This window comes from Solanum stenotomum, chromosome 12, assembly GCF_019186545.1.
Source record: "Solanum stenotomum isolate F172 chromosome 12, ASM1918654v1, whole genome shotgun sequence".
Lineage (NCBI taxonomy): Eukaryota > Viridiplantae > Streptophyta > Magnoliopsida > Solanales > Solanaceae > Solanum > Solanum stenotomum.
Window position 1 is genome coordinate 45309673 of NC_064293.1, and position 21526 is coordinate 45331198.

Consider the following 21526-nt stretch of genomic DNA (forward strand, 5'->3'; position numbering starts at 1 on the left):
TAACAATGAACAATTTTTTGAATCTGAACACCCCAACTTGACTGAACAGAGGTCTAAAAGCTTGCATGCAACGACATTAATGGCGAATCGAACTTCTACCAAGAGAAAATCGAAAACGGAAGTGGGGTCATCATCTAAAGCAAAGGATGCAAAAACTAAAAAGAAAAGGGGTAGAAAGGTTGCCCCTCCCATTTCCCGATCAACACTACCCATGGTATGTCTTTCTTTTGCTTTTACTTTTAGACATTGTTGAAAAATAAACGTATATAATGTATATTGTAATCTGTAGTTTTAACCTAGAAACACTGATTGTTTGGGTTTGAGTTTAACTTTTAAATTTGTAGATGAAAGATATGGTTGAAAAATATAGTTTTATTGTATATATTGAAATCTGGAGTTTTTTACCAGAAACACTGATGTTTTATCTGACGTTGATATTGAGTATAAATTTTACATTTGTTGATGAAACACATTGTTGAAAAATAAAGTATCTTGGTATATACTGAAATGTTGAGTTTCTACCCAGAAACACCGATATTCTATCAATTGTTGGTATTAAGGTTTCATTGTTGAAAAATAAAGTATCTCGGTATATACTGAAATGTTGAGTTTCTACCCAGAAACAAAGAATAATGTGCCAAAGACAATACCAGACGTGCAAAAGAATCAGTCATTTCAAACTCCGATTTCACAACCCCTAAAGTTTGATAATGTGTCTGGTGTTCATCTTATTTACACATTTCATTCAATTTATAATGTATCTTCTTTCTGTTTGCAGCGACTGCGGAACATATGTAGCTGCTTTTGCTGAATTTCTGAGCCACGAAATCAAGGTCCCATCGATTCCTTTTCGAAGTGAATATCTTCGCTCAAGATATGCAACACTGTTATGGAAATATGATACCGACAAGGTCAATGTTGGATACGTTAGCGAGAATGATGATCCTATAAGGGTAAATGTTGCTTCCATTCTATTGCCAGATGATGAATTGATTAATGTAGAGTAGTTGTTTATTGACTAACTTACCGTAAAGATGTGAAGTTTTACTGTTTTGAAGATACATTAAGTGTTTTGTAGTATTCCTCTCCAGATCTACATTATATTTCTAAGTAATTAATTATTCTATTTTTGAAGAGTTTTTATATCGCTTCTAAATTAGTTTTCACTGCATTTTAATACCTTATTAATTTTTCTAATATTATAAGTATTATACATGTCAATGCAGATTTTACTACAGTGAATCCGAAATAAAATTTCATCTCTCATATTAAGTATATGATACAACATTATGTATTTTAAAATGACATAATTTTATTGTTCACGCAACACTGTACAATTTATATTTTATAAGATGATACTAAATATTTTTTACTTACATAAATATTAGGTATATGATACATAGGTGCCTAAAACATTTCAAATTGATACGGTTTTATCATTTCATGACAAAGTTTCAAAGATATCAAGTATCATATACACAAACTTTATACTAAAATCACTCTAACTTTTTATAAGCTCATTCTTAATTTCCAGAAACTATTTTGTGCATGAAAACTCAAATTCCGTCCATAAATATCAAATTTTTATGTATATGATAAATAATATTGGTAAAAAAATACAACTTCTGATACTCTATTATTAGTAGTTACAAAATTTAGAAGAATATATTATGTATATGCTATATAATTGATTCAAATGATACTTTTTTAAAATGTTGTCTCTATTAACTTTGGCACACATCACAGCTATTTGGCATTATTAATCTATGTAAAAATTATAAAAAGCACATAGTATACCAATCTAATTTTTATAATAAATTGACAATCACATAATGTTGCCAGATAACAAAACATAACATTATTCATTTATTGCATCATAAAATAGTAACCTAAAAGTACTTCCTAAAGTATCAAATTTGAGAATTATTAGACATGAATCATAAAATAGTAACATAGATCATTATTGTTAGGCAAAATTACTAATGCGTGAATTGTGGCAGTTAATTTTTAAATCCCTTACTTAACGCATAAAACTGTTAAAATCCCTTTTTTAACGCACTGACCTGATAATTACAGCTTCTTAATTAAAGTATCCGACCGCATATTAAAGTATCCGCAACACAAAAAAAAAGGAAATTTCGTAATTTATGAAAGAGTAGAAACATGAAGTAATTTGTTTATTATACTATGTGTTTTATATAATTTTTACTTAAACCTTTCTATAAAAACATTCTTATATAACACAAATTCTATTCTATTCTACTTTCTTTCTACTATATTATAAAAGAGAGTTTAGGCCCAAGTATAATATATAATATTCAAGAATGGGACTTTCCCATTCTTGAATATTATATATTATACTTGTGGGACTTTTGAAATTCTATTTTATACCCAAGTATAATATATAATATTCAAGATTGGGACTTTTCCCAATCTTGAATATTATATATTATACTTGTGGGACTTTTAAAATTCTATTTTACACCCAAGTATAATATATAATATTCAAGATTGGGACTTTCTTGAATATTATATATTATATTTATTATATAGTAGAACTTGGGCATAAACTCCCTTTTAAAATAATATAGAATATGTGTATATATATATATATCTCACAAATGGAAAAGTCCCAATCAAGGAAGCAACATATATCATTTACAAATGTCTTAAAAAGCTTTAAAATATTTAAAAGCTATATAATAAAATAGGTTGACTCTCAGAATTCTATCAGGCTCACATATATTGGGACAGAAAAAATAACACATATCATTTTAATATTACCAAAAAAGTATTATAAATAATAATAATTAACAACTTAAAATATCTGAAAGACATTTTAAAAGGGTTAATTTTGTAATTTTATCCATATCACATAAACATAAATTAGGACAAAGTGACCAGTAATGTACATTATTTCAAAGTTACATAAAAATATTATAAATCACAATAATTAATAACTTCAAACATTTAAAAAAAAAAATATGAAAATTTGGATGACTCTCCAAATTTCATTTGTGTCACATAAATTGAGACAACAAAAATAACATATATTGGGCCCATTTTAATTTATTTGTCTTATTTTTTTATATTTAAAAATTGCGTAAAAATACTATAAATCGTAATAATTGACAACATAAAATATGTTTTGAAAAAAAATATAAAAAATTTCACTGATTCTTGAAGTGAATCTATCGTAAAAATACTATAAATCATGATAATTGACAACATAAAATATTTCAAAAATGTTGTATGTGATAGTCTTATTATGCCTTAAATAGCATCAAAGAAAGTACAGGTTTGTGATAAAAAAACTTATTCCTTTATCCACGCAAACAATCGCTTCAAAAACTCGGTTATTAGCCCCAAAATATACCATTTATATTATTGGGCTCGTGCATAGCACGGGCAACATTATCTAGTTTTTAACATAAAAGTTACTTTTAAAGCCTATCTTATATCTTACCTTTTTATAACAAACTTTTTATCTATAACAAACAACAACAATCTTTATAACAATATCAAAGGTGGAGGCAGAAGTTGAGGTTTATGAGTTTTGAATTTGTCGTCATAGTTATTGGATTCGCACTTAAACTTTGTACATAAAGACTCATGACACAAGTAGGTCTAAACAGTACCTGCTAGGTTAGTCCAAATTTGTGGCTAATACTCTCCCTCCGTCCCTGAACTAGATAATCTTTACGAAATTACCTCTTTATAACAACTTACTCAGATATTAATAAAATTTTAATTTACTATTTTCCACTATTATTGTGAGTCTTTATTTTCACAATAAAGAACGCAATACTAAATGCATTGTTATTTCAAGGACACATAAAAATAGAATCTATAAGTTAACTTATACTAGGTCTGTTTTAACTAAATATTTTTAAAAATTTATACATTACACAATTTTACCAAAAAAATATTACATTGGTACATATTTTAGTAGTTAAAGAATCAAAGAAATATCCGAGCATGTTTGTATTTCAGAGACAAAAGTTTTTCATTTTATTAGGGTCTAAATTTATTGATAATGTATTAATTTTCTTTAATTTTGAATTACTGAAATATGGATACTTCCAGGATTTTAAATTTAGATAATATTATTATTTATATGGTATTAAAATTTTTAAAAATAGATATTTTATTTGCATCTTTTCTGGTTATAGAAATCAAATTATAAAATTTAAATATCAAATATTATTATAAAAATTAAAAATATAATAGCCAATCGCTATAAAAACCAAACGAATAACAACAAACAAGACTATTACTATAAAAAAAATTGGACTGTATACGGAAGATTGATAAGAGTTGGAGCCTGGAGGCACTGGTGTCTAGTGACATTATCCTTCTTTCCGTCGTCAGATTTGATTTTTGTAGTGTAAATAAAAATTATACTGCCAAGTGATTTAAGGTCATGTTTGGTCATGTGATACGTAGGATTTTTAGTAAGGGGTGTTGATATTTAAAAATTAATATAATGATATTATTAATTATATTAATAAAACTATTTAAAATGTACTAATAAAACCTAAGTCAAGTAAATTACTAAATTTTCCTCGACGAATTTTCATATTTTGAAATGTATTCATAATAGCCTCATTGAAGATAGTACTAATAAGTACTAAATATTCTAGAGCAATTGATTTATTTTAGCCTAATTTGACTATGTTTTCATATTTTGAAATGTATTCATAATAGCCTCATTGGAGATAGTACCAATAAGTACTAAATATTCTAGAGCAATTGATTTATTTTAGCCTAATTTGAGTATAAATAAGAGGTTGGAGGTTCGTAAATTTTTCTCTGAAAAATGTCTCAAAAATAAAAGACAAATTTGGCCTTACTAAGGGTCGAACTCGGGCCACGCTTGGGTGAACTACCATTTCATTCGCGCTGCAAATCAACAAGCCAAGAAGCTTAGTTATTCAAGCAATGTCAATGACATTATTTGTAGGGATATTTCTATTTTTTCAGATTTTTAAATATATATAATACTAAAAAAATTCAACGAAGTAGTGTCAGTCAATACCCCATGACATAGGATGGGTCCGCCGCGATATGAAATTATGATATAAAATCATTAAATGAAATTGAAATTTTATTTGAATAAATAATTTGAACTTTTTATATGGTATGTGTTTTGTAAACATAAAAACCTATAAGTTATACAACTATTAAAATTGTTCAATTCTTTATATAATCAAATCAAATCAAATCAATAAGAGTTTATAAAATTGCATAATACATTGTCATAAAATTATTCTAAAAGATTATAATATTTATTGATCAAATTTTAATTAAGTAAAAACAATTGAACATAAGTTGAATAAAATTTAACTCACTTTAAATTAAAAATAAGACATAATTAATTTGATATTCCTTTGTTGTCAAAATGGACTGAATTAGTGAATTATAGGTTGTTATAAATATAGGATGGTGGAAATAGTGAATTAGGTGTTGATGTAAATGAAGCAATCGATTAGCGTGAATAAAGATAAAGTTACTACATAGTAGTAGTACTATAAGTCAACGTGAAATAAGCATCGGAAGTTGTAAGGAAATTGTATTTTCATATGGTAATGTTACATTTACCAGTCTTATCCATTCATAGAATTTTTTATTTATCAAACAGTGATTTGAATAAGTAGTAATAATTTTGATTGGTAAATAAATTTAACTAAAAAATAAATTTGATGAATATAAACGATAAAGAAGAAATTGATTTGAAGTAATAATAAATTTTATATTGATAAAAATAATTGTTATATGAGATATAAATAGTTTACAATGTAATGATATTTAATTATAAATTATATTTACATATAAAATAAATAGTTAGTAGATACAAATGTGGACATTTTACAAAATATAAACTTATGATCATTTTTTGTATTTGAAAAATCTGAAATCAAGATTTAAAATTCTTGAATCATATAACCTCATCCTATGAAATCTGCATAACATACATTTTCAAATACTAATTTCATTTCCATTTCATTTCATAATTTTATATCGCAATATAAATTACACGTCCAAAAACTTACCAAACATGGGCAATTTTTTTTTAACAAGCGTGAAATGATAAAATAAGAAAAGATGTGTAACTAAACTGTTATAATCATTATACTGAATTAAGAGAGATAGAAAGAGAAAGACTATTCATTAATTTGTATGGTATAGGTAAATCTCTGTTCAATTTACTTGTTTATTATATTCTTTAAATATCATTTGTGTTTATCGCTTTACCATGTTACACAAATTATAATTATTTTTTTTTTATTTAACTTAGTAAGTTAATATTAATTATTCATTTCAAATCATTTCTTAATTCTATTAAAAATCATACATCAACTAATATGAAGTGTGCAAACTCTATTACAAATAAAAGTAAACAAAAAAGAGTAACATTTATCATTTTGAAAAAGTGTAAAATTAGGGATAACAATAGAACGGATTAAGATAGGAAAGTCACGACCTATTAAGATTTTGATCCACACCCTGCCTTGTTTGGCATTTTTCAAAAAAGTTGACCTCCATGCCCCCTCCCGCGTCTCGCCCTGCCCCCCCTCGCTAAGTCATGTCTTGCCCTACACCCCTCCTTAGATTAGGGTGTTCAATCGGACACTCTTAGTTGAAAAATTATACTGTATTTATAAGTAAAATAATACTTTAAATATTAAATAACACATTTTGAATACTCGTGAAAAACAATAAAGTTTTTTAGCTCAATGATCCCAGTCGTTCAGCTCAAGCTAAGTCCTTTACAACCTGCTGTGCGCGGTTTTGATTTTTTTCATTAAAAAATTAAAAGTAATTATTTAATTTAAAGTTAATAAGCAAATCTTATTTATTTATTCCATAAAAATACTAAAAAGTGAAAAAGCTCCATATAGAATTTCTTTTAATATAACTCTTTTGATTCTATTCTTTATTTTATATTTCTCGTTGTTAGTCATCAAAGGTTCGTGAAATCTTGAAGCATAAAAATGATTTCACTCTAAACTGAATTTTATCTCTCTCTTTTTTCTTTGTACGTTCACTTCCTAACAAATAAACGTGAACATTNTTCCAAACACCAATCTACATGTCACAGAGCTCGTAAACCGGACAATCTTTTCTGCCATGCTCACTTCACTAGAACCCCCAACAGAATCAATTGATGAGAGGACACTCGAGAGTTCATCCTTTCGAATTGAGCTAAATGACTTGACCATTTTGGCACTTAGAAGTTCCATTATGCAAATTTTTCGCATTTGTTTCCAGTAGTCACCATGTTCTGCAAACGCAATGTCTTTATTATTGTACATGACAATATCAGTAGATGTAAATTGTGGCCTACGCAAAGGCGAGATCATGAGTTTTTAAAACTTGTTTGGACGTAGAAGGTGATGATATGATCACGGTAGGAACTTCCCCAAGTTCCAAGTACATTACGGGGCTGTATTTTCGAGCTAGATCTCTAAGAATACAATGTGGATTATGTCCAATAATTAAGTGATGCAAACTCCCAATGAGTGGGAGTCTCCATGGACCTGGAGGCAAATTTTGTTTTTGGCTTCTTCTCCATTTTCGGAGAATAAGAGGAGAAATGAAACTAAATTCATCTCCATTGATTTAATTTGATTAGCTGCAAGAATGAAGGAAAATAAAATGCTAGCCATTGGTGGTAGATAATTTGATTTATGTAATTCTAGTGACCTTTTATTGTAGAATTTGAAAGAAGAACACAAGATTTGTGGAAATTTTCTCTCTGTCTTAATTCTGCCTCCATTACATTCCTTTATACAATCTATTAAGCTCTACTGTGCAAATAGGAAAAAAGGACTAAAAGGACTAAAAGCTAATTACAAAATAAAATAACAACCTGTACCTGAACTAGACACCTCACACTATTCTAGAAACTGCTAAGGAAAATACAGCTGGATCCTTATTCAAAATGGGCCAGCTTCCAGCTGCAGATGAAAGCCCAAGCATTAAAGCCCTATCATCATTTCATCGGCCATTTATTTCATTAGTCCAAATACTCTTCTGAATGTATATTCATTTCCGACACAAACAAAAGATAAGTTCACATCATTCTTTGTCGGAGGCATCAATGGATGGCTTGTCTGCAACATCCCCCCTCAAGTTAGAGGGGAAGGAAAAAACCCCTAACTTGTCCATTATTTAACGATGAGAAACCCCAGAGAGAGGCTTAGTAAACAAGTCGGCAAGCTGATGAGACGAAGGGACGAAGGACAATGTAATGAGACCGGAGAGAAACTGTTGCCGCACGAAATGACAGTCCAAGTCAACATGCTTCGTTCGCTCATGGAAGACGGGGTTGTGAGCAATGTTAATGGCAGCCTGGCTATCAGAATGAAGAGGAATCGGCAGAATAGGTGGAACAGAGAGATCTGTAAGTAAGCGGACCAACCAGGTCAGTTCCGCAGTGACCCTTCGCATGGATCTGTATTCAGCTTCAGCGGAGGACAAGGAAATGGAAGTTTGTTTCTTTGATTTCCAGGAAATAGGTGCACCACCTAGAGTAATGAAAAAACCACTAACTGATCTGCGTGTATCCTTGCAAGACGCCCAATCTACATCGCAGAAGGCAATGAGGTTCATTGATGGAGTAGAAGAAAGGAGAATGCCTTGACTAGGATCTGCACGAAGATATTTGAGAACTCGAAGAGCAGCTGTATAATGGGCAACGGTAGGTCTTTGCATAAACTGACTGAGGGAAAGGACAGCATAGGAGAGATCAGGCCTGGTATGTGTGAGGTAATTAAGTTTTCCCATTAAATGCCTATACATAGTAGGGTCTGATAATAAAGGTCCATCATCTGCCTGTAGCTTGACATACGGATCGAGAGGGGAAGAAACAGGAGAACCTGTACAATCAAACTCCTTGAGTAGATCCAAGGTAAATTTCCGTTGACTGATTATGAACCCTTGCTGCTCTCGTATGATCTCCATACCCAAGAAATAATGTATATCGCCCAAATTCTTAACCTTGAACTCAGAATCAAGAAAATGAGTTATGTCGGTAATCTTTAAACTGTCATTACCTGTAAGTAATATATCATCAACATAGACCGCCAGAATCGAGACCAGATCACCATTGACCTTGTAGAATAGAGAGTAGTCATTCAAGGAACTAGAGTATCCTTTGAAGCTCAAAGCCCCAGCCAGACGTGCATACCATTGCCTTGAAGCCTGTTTAAGTCCATAAAGTGATTTTCGTAAGAGACAAACATGATTTGGTGTGGGAGGTAAAAGACCAGCTGGAAATCGCATATACACCTCCTCTTGTAATTCACCATGTAAAAAGGCATTGTTCACATCTAATTGGGACACGGGCCAACCTTTCTTGACTGCAATTGTGAGAAGACATCTGATGGTGGTCATCTTAACGACCGGGGAAAATGTCTCAGTGTAGTCGATTCCTGCCTTTTGTATATCCCCCCTAACTACTAATCTTGCTTTCAACCTTTCAATAGATCCATCTGAATTGTGTTTCACCTTGTAAACCCATTTACAAGGAAGAGGCTTCTTCCCAAGGGGTAGAACCACTACATCCCAAGTGTGATTGAGTTGGAGAGCTGCAATCTCATCCTTCATAGCTTTAGTCCAACCTGGGTGTTGAGAAGCCTCACCAAAACTGTTAGGCTCAATGACAGTGGATAAAGAATGGGAAATATGTTGGTTGGGAAGAGACAGAGCTCCAAAAGAAAAGGAAGTAGGGGAAGTAGGGTGAACAAAACAAGAGTTAGTGACATCAGTGAGAAGGATAGAATTGCATATGAAATCTTGCAAATAAGAGGGAGGCTTACTAGGTCTTACAGATCTCCTAGGAGGCAAATCAGGGGAAACAATAGAGTGTAGATCAGTAGGAGATGTGAGATCACAACTTATGGGAATATGAGGAGGATCTGGAGTAGGAGGGTTAGAGGATGAGGTAGGAAAGCATGTGGATGAAGGATCTGCATAATCTGGAAAAGGTCTATGAGAGGGGAAAAGAAAGTTGGAAGTAGATGGTGAAGAAGTGGTCTCAAAAGGGAAAACATCTTCATGAAATTTGACATCTCTAGAGATAAAAACCTTTCTACTAGCCATTTCCAGCACTTTATAACCTTTTTGAGAGGGAGGATACCCAAGAAAGATACATATTTTAGCTCTTGGCTGAAACTTGTCCCTTGGATGAGATAGAGTGGAAACATAACATAAACAACCAAAAGATCTAAGTCCCTCATATGAGGGTGGAGAGCCAAAAAACACTTCAAAAGGTGTCTTCCCTTGAAGTACTCTAGAAGGCAATCTGTTGATTAAATGAGTGGCAGTCAAAATGCATTCTCCCCAATATTGGATAGGCAATTTAGATTGGAAAAGCAATCCTCTGGCCATCTCCAAGAGATGTCTATGCTTTCTCTCGACAACACCATTTTGTTGGGGAGTGGCAACACAAGATCTCTCATGAATGATCCCTGCAGAACTCAGAAAAGCAGCCTCCTGTGAACCTTTACCAAGTTCCAAAGCATTATCAGATCTGATTCTTTTGACTAGTGAATGAAACTGTCTTTCCACCATAGCCAAAAAATCCTTTAAGATTGGAAAAGCATTACTCTTAGTTTTCAAGAGAAAAGTCCAAGTGCCCCTGCTAAAATCATCTACTATGGTTAAAAAATAATTGAAACCATTGTAAGTAGAATCCTTAAAAGGTCCCCATGTATCAATATGAATTAGTTCAAAAATTCTTTGGGTTTTAATGGCACTAACTGGAAAAGGAAGTCGACTCTGTCTAGCTTGAGGACAAATATGACAAATATACTCAGAATTTGAAGGAAAATGAATGAAACTTATATTTCTCATTGCTGAAAATGGTAAATGCCCTAATCAGACATGCCACAGATTTACATCAGGAACTGCATAGGCAGGAACAGAAACTGAATGAGAATTACAGCCAGAAATAGGACTAACAATATTACTAAAAACATCATTGGAATGACTTCCTTTTGGAAAAACATTTCTAATTGATCCTGAATCTATTTTAGTGGGCTGGAGTAGATATAGACCATCTCCTACATCACCAAAAACTCGTTCCTTCCTCATTGAATGGTCCTGTAAGAGACACCCACTAGAAGTAAATAAGACATGACAATTAAGTTGAATACACAACTTGTTAACTGATAGAAGGTTATACTTAAAATCTGGAACATGAAGAACATTATGCAGAGTGAGAGAAGGCAGAATGCTAACACTCCCTGTGTGAGTGACAATAATGTTGAAAGAATTGGGCAAACTGATATTCAAAGGCACAGGGAGAGGGGTTAGACACAAAAAGGACTTAGAATTGAAACACATATGCTCAGAAGCACCTGAATCAATGATCCAGGTGCTAGAATTAAAAACTGGAAAACATGAAGCAGAATATTTAAGTATAGTACCAACAACCGCATTCACATTAAATGATGATCCTGATGTGCTTGATTGAGTCAACTTTGCATCCTTGACAACATTGTGTACCAGATTCGAGTACTGCTCCTTGCTAAGATGTTGCATGTAATCATGTGGAAATGCTTCTCCATATTTGTGGTGTGTGTCTTCTGTTGATATAGCTGCATTTCCTTTGACTGAAACCTGGTAGTTTTTATTCTTTGTGAATTGAAAATCTTCCGGAAACCCTATGAGTCTAAAACAATCCAGCTTCAAATGACCTGTCTTTCCACAGTGATCACAGCTCACATTGGGATCGTATTTCACCTTCCTTGGCCTAGATTTTTGAAAGTGTTTTCTAGGCCTTTGATTGAGATTCCCGAAATTTTGAGATGTACCACCTCCTCTGTTTTCGAAATTCTGTGATGTATTAGCTCCTTTATTAGCTTGATTCCCAGATCTGAAATTACCTCCCATTTGTCCTGCAGCCATGAATGAAGCAGAATCAGGTGGTATGAAGGCATTCACATATACCTCCCTTTGATTCTCATCTTGGAGAAGTAGACTGTATGCTTGATCAATGGTAGGTAGAGGGTTCATCATCAATATGGTTCCTCTTGCTTGGGCATAAACATCATTCAAACCCATTAGAAATTGTATGAGTTTTTGGTCTTCCAAGGACTTAACCAACCTTGCTTTTCCTTCACACGTACACACACAGGTACAACATGATGATAGGTTGAGTGAGTCGAGTTCATCCCATAAACGTTTGAGCTTTGTGAAATACCCAGCAATGTCATTATTGGCTTGAACTAAACCTGATAACTCTTTTTGCAGATGATACAGCTTGGCTCCATTGGATCTCCCAAATCGATTCTCCAAACTGTCCCACAGCTCTTTTGCTGTTTTGGAATAAATTACACTGTCACCAATTTCTTTTGACAGTGAATTTAGTATCCAAGAAATTACCATATCATTGCAACAACTCCACTGTTCAAAATCTTTATGTGCCATATCTGGAGCTTTGCAGTTTCCATTTATGAATCCAAGCTTCTTTTTCGCAGAGAGAGCAATGAGGAGAGATCTCCTCCATCCTGGGAATCCTTTTCCATCAAAGATGGAGTTAACTAGGTTCATTCCAGGTGAATCTGAGGGGTGGAGATAATAAGATGGAGTGCTGCTAATCTCCACAGCGTTTCCAGCATTGGAAGTTTCTACTACAGCAACACCATCCACCATTTTCAGATATTGTGATTTGAAAGAAAAAAAATGTTGTGATTGAGCTAGATCGAGCTACTGCTCTGATACCATGTAGAATTTGAAAGAAGAACACAAGATTTGTGGAAATTTTCTCTCTGTCTTAATTCTGCCTCCATTACATTCCTTTATACAATCTATTAAGCTCTACTGTGCAAATAGGAAAAAAGGACTAAAAGGACTAAAAGCTAATTACAAAATAAAATAACAACCTGTACCTGAACTAGACACCTCACACTATTCTAGAAACTGCTAAGGAAAATACAACTAGATCCTTATTCAAAATGGGCCAGCTTCCAGCTGCAGATGAAAGCCCAAGCATTTAGGCCCTATCATCATTTCATCGGCCATTTATTTCATTAGTCCAAATACTCTTCTGAATGTATATTCATTTCCGACACAAACAAAAGATAAGTTCACATCATTCTTTGTCGGAGGCATCAATGGATGGCTTGTCTGCAACATTTATAGTGTTACAACAATCCCCAAATGATTTCTAGAAGCCTTGAATATTAGTACTTATTATACTAATAAATAGTACTTAGTACCATGTGGTACAAAGTAAATTAAAATTATTGTTTGAGTGGGACGCATTTTATTGAAAAGAATAAATTATCTCCTTGTTGTCTATATATTATAGTTTTACTTTGAGTCAACTTTGCACATCATCACCAACAATGATTGTGGTGGAGTGATAAATACTCCTTCATCCTTAACCAAGAGGTCTCGGGTTTGAGCCCCTTGGGTATGAAGTCACGTTTGTTAGGGAGCACTTTACCTCCAATGTGGGAATTCTCGGCGCGAATCCAAATTTAGCGGATTTCAATATAGGTACCGAACACCTGGCGGAAAACCAAAAATAAAACTATGCGCATCATCTCTCATGCAATCAGGGGACACTTTTTAGCCATCTGCACTACAATTTTGGCTGCATTACTACTTTGTAATTTAAAAAAAACAGTAAAACCTTTTCAGTCATCGACATGTTTCATTCATTAAAACGTGGGAGGGGCATTTTGTTGAAAAATATACAAATAAAAATTACTCCCTCCGTCCCTTTTTATTATTGACTTGGCGCACTTCGAAAACAATGATTAGTAATTTAGTATAGTGATTTTTCATTCTATTCCTATTAATTGATAGGGTCCCAAATATATTTTTACTCATTATATTTCTCAAAGACATTAACATTATGTTTGGATCATTGTTACTCATTGTATTGTATTGTATCGTTACCATACCTACAATGTTTGTTTTGATTGGTACTTAAAATGTATTGTATTGTATTGTTAAATTTCGTTGTTACGTAACAATGAAAACTCTCATTTTATGGAACAACCGGTTTGGTGTGTTCCCATTGTTACTTAATTTCTTTTTCCAATTATATCCTGGCATAATATTTCATAATACTTTTTTACCCTTTACCCTATATTATTTAATTCTTGTCAAACCTCCTACCCAAGAATAATTAAGGATATTTTAGTAAATTTATAAATACAATACAGTACGATACAGTCAAACCAAACAATAAAAATATTATTAAACATCAACAAACAATACAGTCTAGCCAAACATTGTATCTATCATACAATACAATACAATACAATACATTATGAAACAATGGATAGCAATGATCCAACCAGAGTGTAACTCAATGAATATATTGAGGGTATAATAGGAAAAAAAATGTCATTCCTTGATTTGCAAAAATAAAAAGTAAAAAAGAATTAAATTAAGAAATATTTGACAAGTAAATAAAAATGAAGGGGAGTAATATTGTCAAGGAGAATTGTGATATACAATTATCACCAAACTTGCTCTCCTTTTGTCTGTTTTGGTATAGCTCCTCTATTTCTCAACAATACATAATTACGTTTGCATTCAAGTTGCATATTATAGTAGTGCAAAGATTTATTTTAATATTATAAATAACCAATCTGTTATACCAATTAGTTAATCATTATTTTTTACCAAATTATCAGTTAATGCTTATCAAGATATTTGTAATTATCTACCGAGTAGGGGTGTTCAAAGTTGAACTGTAATTGATAAGTCAATCGTAAAATTGAAAACTAAATTACTTTTCTCTTATTTTGTAACATCTCGCAAATTGAAATAACTAGGAAGAAGTTAAGAATTGGAAATAGTGATTTTTGAAAATAATGAAAATCTGGAAATTTGTTTAAGTTAAAAATGAGTTTTAGTCAATTTCAAACAACCATAACTCCTATCTCAAGATGAGTTAGGTGTGTTTCCAGATACCGTAAGAAATATCGTTGAATTATCTTTCCAACGGCGCCAAGTTTGCGCGATTCCGAGTTCGTATGAGTGAGATATGCCCTTTGGAAATTGGGCTGTTTTGATAAGGAAAGTTCAATCCGGATTTTGGAAGGGTAGTTTGGTCTTTTCCTTACCCTATTATTTTAATTTCGTTTCTGGTAATTATCTAAGGGTCTAAACTGAAATTGGTCAGTTTACACTATTGAAATTAGAGTTAGGGTTTTTGGAGAAAGAACGCAAGAATAGAGAAACGAGGAGAAAATTAAAGAGAAGAAAGTTCAAGATTCGTCGATGTAACACCCCGTATCCGAAAATAGAGATTTCAGATTTCTGGTGTTACAGGTGNTTTGTTCTAAAAAAAGAGCCCGGAACAGTGTACAATTCCCAGAAACGGCTACAGCAGTCCAACAACAATACACGATAGCAACAACATAGACAGCGTGTTCCAGCTGCTATTTTCGTCCTTGGGGTTGTGGGATGAGTCCACGTGGCATTTCAAGGACATTAGAGTCGATTTGAGGCGTCGATTCGGCCTTTCCCCTTTCGGAATAGAGCAAAAATTTCAGAAAAAAAGCATGCCTCCTTCAATGCTGAAAGAATTTTGAATTTTGAATTTCGAAGTGGGCTTTGAATCCGATTTTTTCATCCGTTTTCCCCCCATGGGGGAACCCTAAAATCCCCTATATATTCCCTCTTAGTTGCTGTTGAAAGGGGTTCTTTTTTTTTGGTTTTGAACGAAAATACAAGGCAAGTTTTTGGTAGAAATACAGAGAATAACCTTTAGGAACAAGTAGCAATACACTCGAAATACGCTTCTAAATAGAGAACTGTTAGGACTTCTGCCCAGTTCTTTGACTACCATTCAAGTTCGAGTTTCTCGTGGTGAAAGCCGTCACTTCTCTGCTTGTCCCACCCTGTTCGCTGCCGCGCGAAAGGTAAAATCCTTTTCAGTTTCAATTTTTTTTTTAGTTCGATGTGTTGTTTTTTGACAAGCTGAAGTTGTTTGTCGATTTATTTTCTCCTCGACTGCCTTTATTCTTTTGGATTCGCTGCTCATGTGGGAGCCAAGCTCTTGAGTTGTAGTTGGGTTTTTGATTGTTTGAGATATAAGAGATGCTCTCGTAAGTGTTGCTATTCGTATGAGTCTTAGAATTTCTCTTTGGTTAGCTATCATGTTAAAGGGTCCGTTTCGTTCAAACGAAACCTTTACCATAGATGTGATGCCGCTACTTTGTCTCGTGTCTAGCTTTCCGTTCACTTTAATTTATGATGTTGTGCCTTAAATTCCTTCGTGGAAGTATCTCGATTTAATAAAATCTCGCTGCTTAGATATTAAAAAACGGTCCTCTCATGTTGTCCGGTCTAAGGCATCTTTCAGGAGTATCACTTTTTCCACAACTTAGTTGGGTTTATTGATGCAGTGTCACCTCTTTGAATACTTTGTTTACTTACATTACTCTACTTGTATTCAACATGTTAGGATAAGTGGAATTGCTATTATGTTTGGTTTCAAGACATCACCGATTTCTCCTCCCTTTGCTTTAAAATAGATTAGATTTGCTACTGTCTCTTACATTCTGTCCTCTTAGCATGATAATTTGGCACCATTAGAATATACTAAGGGAGTTAGTTTGGCTTATTATGTGAGATATATATTTTTTATTTTATTTTTTAAAAAAGTGATATGATATACTTTCTTTTTCTCATCATTTTTTTGGGTTTGCTACTGTTTAGTTTTGGCTGTTGGTCACATTTTCATATAGTGTAATTTTTCCCCTTTTTCTTCTCCTGTGAGTGACCCCTAATTTTATTTGTTGAGACATACATTCTTGTTATTGCTAGGAGTTGAGATTTAGTTTGTTTAGTTTTGTCATTTGTTAAGTTAACATGCTTTTGTTTTCCTTAAAGATTCCTCGGATATTTTAGTCCACTAGTTGAGTTCGGTTCAATCTTGATTTTGAGTCTCTTAAATAACTTTTATTTCAAGTTGTGTTTCATTTGTTCTATTTGATCCTTATAGTAATTCTTGCCTCTTTTGTTTTGTTGTATGAACCCTCTCCGAGTCTATGATGGGTTTCCTTCCTTTGCATTTCCGAATCAAGCCATAAAGGCTCAAATACCTTTCCATCATCGAGTCATCCATTTTATCGGGTGTACATGGCAGCATGTGAAATGCATGGAGCTGGAAACTGAATTTTCAGCTCCCAAAAAAGCCCAAAAGAGGGCAGTATACATGACCTATACAGCTATATACACAAGTATACACAGAAAAAACAGAGATATACAGGTCCAAAAATTGAAACAGGTGTTCTGTAAGTTGAATTAGGTTGTATACATTTGATATACAGTCTTATATACAAAAAAAAATGGGCTGGATTCATGCGATATACACTGGTATACAACCAGTGTATACAAAAACGGGATTTGAGCCTAAGCCCAAAATCAGCAGCGAATTTGGCCCAAGAAGGGCCCAAATTCAATTTCTCCCTACTCTTTAATTATTTAATTATGATTATTTATTTTTTATCGTGTGTTGACCCTAACTTTTAAATTGTTAACTAACCTAATTAAATTCCCAAACGATAAATTATTTTCTTTACATTGGCTTACTTTTATTAATACATTCTTTTATTTGTCTTTGTATTCATTTTATCTTACTAATCAAATATATTGGCCATCTTTTATTTTAATTAAATCTTTTTGTTCTTAAAAAAGATATGTTTTGAATGCCCCTTTCTTTAATCGTTTGAGTCAATTCCCTAAATGATCACCCAAGTTTAGGGAATTGCCTTGAAATATCATTTATGTTTTATTTAGGACCAAAATATCACTCAACTATCACTATTTTTCTCCAAATATACTTGACACTTCAAAAGTCTCACTCTCTCCTAGTTGGCATGACATGTCATTAAAGTTTTTTTTTTTAATAATATACTAATTTAATTCATTAAACCCATTTAACTAAAATAATGATCATATTTTTTTTAAAGATTTATTAGTTTATTAAGAATAAATTTTCATACTTAAGAATCATTTATCATAATTAATTTTTTTAAATTTTTTATGTGATGATGAATCGTTTTTTAAAAATTATCATAATGTCATCAATTTTGAATAATTATAAACACATATATTCAAAAAAAAATATTGATATATAAATCACTTACGAATGTCAACTTACATCAATTAATCATATATTATATAATGGATCAATAATATTAAGGATCAATTAACTACTAAAAAATAATTAATTGGGTGCTTTGAAATTCATATATACTTGCAATATCTTTTCTGTGAAAAGAAAATAGAAAGTGAATAATATTTATATTAGAAAATAAATTTTGATCTTTATTTATCAGTATATTAATCTCATATAATATGTATATTATTGAATTAAAATAGGCAATTCAATTAATTATTACTTGTATTTCATAAATTTGGGATGAGATAAGAATATATATTGGTGTTTTACTGTATGAGAAGTTAAAATATAATATAATATAGAATAAAACAATAAAAAATAAATTAATTAAAAAAAAGCTAAATAATAATTTTCACTTTCATACCAACTTTTTTGTCAACCTTACAAATTTATTTGAATATTTTTATGAAAGAAATTTCTTAAAATTTTCAAATAATTTACTTAGAAATTTTATAAACTACCGGGTAATAATTGTACACAGAGATTTTTTCATTGAATTTTGTTTAGTAAAAATATATAAAGGAATTAGATTTTTTATTTTTTTTATAATCTTCACAAATTCTCATGTAATTTATATATTTGTTTTGTAGAGACATAAGTTTGATGGATTAAATAGGTCTATTATTTTTTAAAATGATGATTTAATGACATGACATATCAACTAGAATAGAAGGAGACTTTTGAGGTATTTAGTATTATTTTTTGGATCAAAAATATAATATTATTCACTTTCTATTTTTTTTTAAAAAAAATATTGTAAGCATGAATTTCAAAATACACAATTAATATTATTGTAATAGTTAATTGACCTTTAATATTATTGATTCATTATACAATTTATGATTAACTGATGTAAGTTAGCATTAATGCATGATTTGTATATCAATTTTTTTTGAATGTATGTGTTTATAAGTATTCAAAACTAATGATATTATAATACGTTTTAAAAACCTATTCTTCATAACATAAAAAAATAAAAAGTTTAATTATGATAAAATATTCTTAAGTATGAAAATTTATTCTTAATAAACTAATGTAACTTTTAAAAAAATAATATGGTCATGGCTTATTTTAGTTAAATGAGTTTAATGAATTAAATAGGTTTATTATTAAAAAAAAGACTTTAATGACATGTCATGCCAAATACGAGAGAGTAGGGCTTTTGGAGTGTCAAGTATATTTGGAGGAAAATAGTGATAGTTGAGTGATATTTTGGTCCTAAATGAAACATAAATGATATTTCAAAGCAATTCTCTAAACTTGGGTGACCATTTAGGGAATTGACTCTTAATCGCTTTGCTTATTTAAATGGTTTTAAGTTAACACTTTTCTCAAATGAACCAAAATAAAAATAAATAAAAAATAAAATAAAATTGTGTGTGTTCTCTTTTTATCAATTGATTTAAAATGGTCTCATGCTTTAATTGGTTCAAATTATTATTTAAAAAAAATAAATTTTAACTAATCTAGTTTTATTAAAATTCTAACCACTTGTATCACAAGCCATGTGTCATTTTGAATTCTCTTCTCTAAAAAAGAAAATGTGTCGTTTATCTACTTATTTTCTCAAAATTAATTAAATATTGTAATTTATTTAAATATTCCTATGTTAAATTTCTCAAAATTAGTCAAATCATTTTAAGTCAAATCGCCAGTCAACCGCGAGTTAGCGGGCATTCCGAGGGCCTAATACCTTCTCGGAATGTACATTGAACTTCAAACCCATTTTCAATTGATTTTATCTGTTTAAATCTTTTGAAACCCTTAAGTTTTTTCTTGATTTTTACTAAAAAAAATTAAGTGGCGACTTTGTCCTTTTGGAAACTCGATTTCTCTTAAACTATAAGTTTAATCGGTTTTTCGAAAACTCAGTCATTTTCCTTTTATATATATTTTTAAATAAAACAGTTATATTTATTACTACATTATTATGTGCCCATCAAAATATAGATGGAGGATTCAGTCTGTAGACAAAGAAATCTTTTACAGCTAGATTTTTTATAATATTACAACAAAAAATGGTAAGCCAGAAAGTGAGTATCTATTAAATCATTCTTTTCAGAAAATGACTACAAGCATTGATTTACCCTGCCACCTGATCTGCCCCATTTAATATTTTGAAAATATAATTTTTGATCTACCCTATTCTGCCTCGCCCAGTTTGAAGTAGGGGTGGGCATGGTACCGTATTTAAAAAATTTAATATTATAATTTTGGTATTTGATATTTAAAGTACTACATTATTATTATACTTAATTTCGATTTCGATATTTTACAGTATAGTATTTGATAATCATAATTTATTTGACTTCGACTAACATACATTTATAACTCTTCATACAATTCATTTAGCAAATAAATTAGAATCATTTTCTTTGTCCTCTAGCAAGTATTCTTGCAAGATCAATTCGATGATCAACATGAATATGAGAAATTCAAATGCACAAGTCTCAATCATATTACATCAATAACTACTTCTGTTAAATAATTTCACAAAAGAAAAATTCAATAGCAATCGAGTAGTCATATATACAAAGTTTAAATAACATTATCTAAAATTGCGCATAACTCTATATAGTTTTACACCGCAAAAATCATTCACTAACATGTAGACTCTAACTTGACATACCACTATGTCAAGTGAGAGCCTACATGTTAGTGAAATATATATTATATTACTAATAAAATTTGGTATGGTATACCGTATACGGTATTTCGATGTTTATTTTATAAATACCAAATATCGTATCGAATACATAAAAAAATTAAAAGTCATACCAAATACCATAATATCAATATGACGGTATAAAAATATCAATTGAAATATGGTATTCGGTATATACCATATCATGTTCACTCTTAGTTTGATGGTGTTTGAATTGGATTAAAAGTTGATCAAGTCTACTTTTCAAGTCAATTTTTGACTTCTAAAAATATTTGACAAATAAAAAAAAAACTTAAAGTAAGTCAAAAATCAAAAATAGGTTTCCCCCTATCTTTATTTTTTGACTTAAAAATTAGATTGACTTTTTATTTTTGACTCAAAAACTATTTTTTTTAAGTCAATCTCTTTTATCACTTTCCCCACCCTGCACGTTTAACTTTTGCCCCGTCCCGCCCCCCACCACAATTGTCATTCATAAGCAGAATCACCTACTAATTGTTAGCCTCATCTATCACTAATTTCACTTCCCCACCCTGCACGTTTAACTTTTGCCCCGTCCCGCCCCCCACCACAGTTGTCATTCATAATCAGAATCACCTACTAATTGTTAGCCTCATCTATCACTAATTTCAAGTCGTGCAAGTTTTTGAAATACTGATTGGCATGAGTGATTGTGAACATTTTTGGAGTCAAACGCC

General features: G+C 31.3%; 1 protein-coding gene across 1 annotated transcript; it reads right to left on the reverse strand.

Annotated features, from left to right (window-relative positions):
- Window positions 1-7052: 7052 nt before the first annotated feature.
- On the reverse strand, window positions 7053-7983 carry LOC125847460 (cytochrome P450 71D7-like). The gene is made up of 2 exons (XM_049527077.1): window positions 7898-7983; window positions 7053-7344 (listed from the first exon to the last, which is right to left on the reverse strand). The coding sequence occupies exons 1-2, from the start codon at window positions 7981-7983 to the stop codon at window positions 7053-7055; spliced, it is 378 nt and encodes a 125-aa protein (XP_049383034.1).
- Window positions 7984-21526: the final 13543 nt, after the last annotated feature.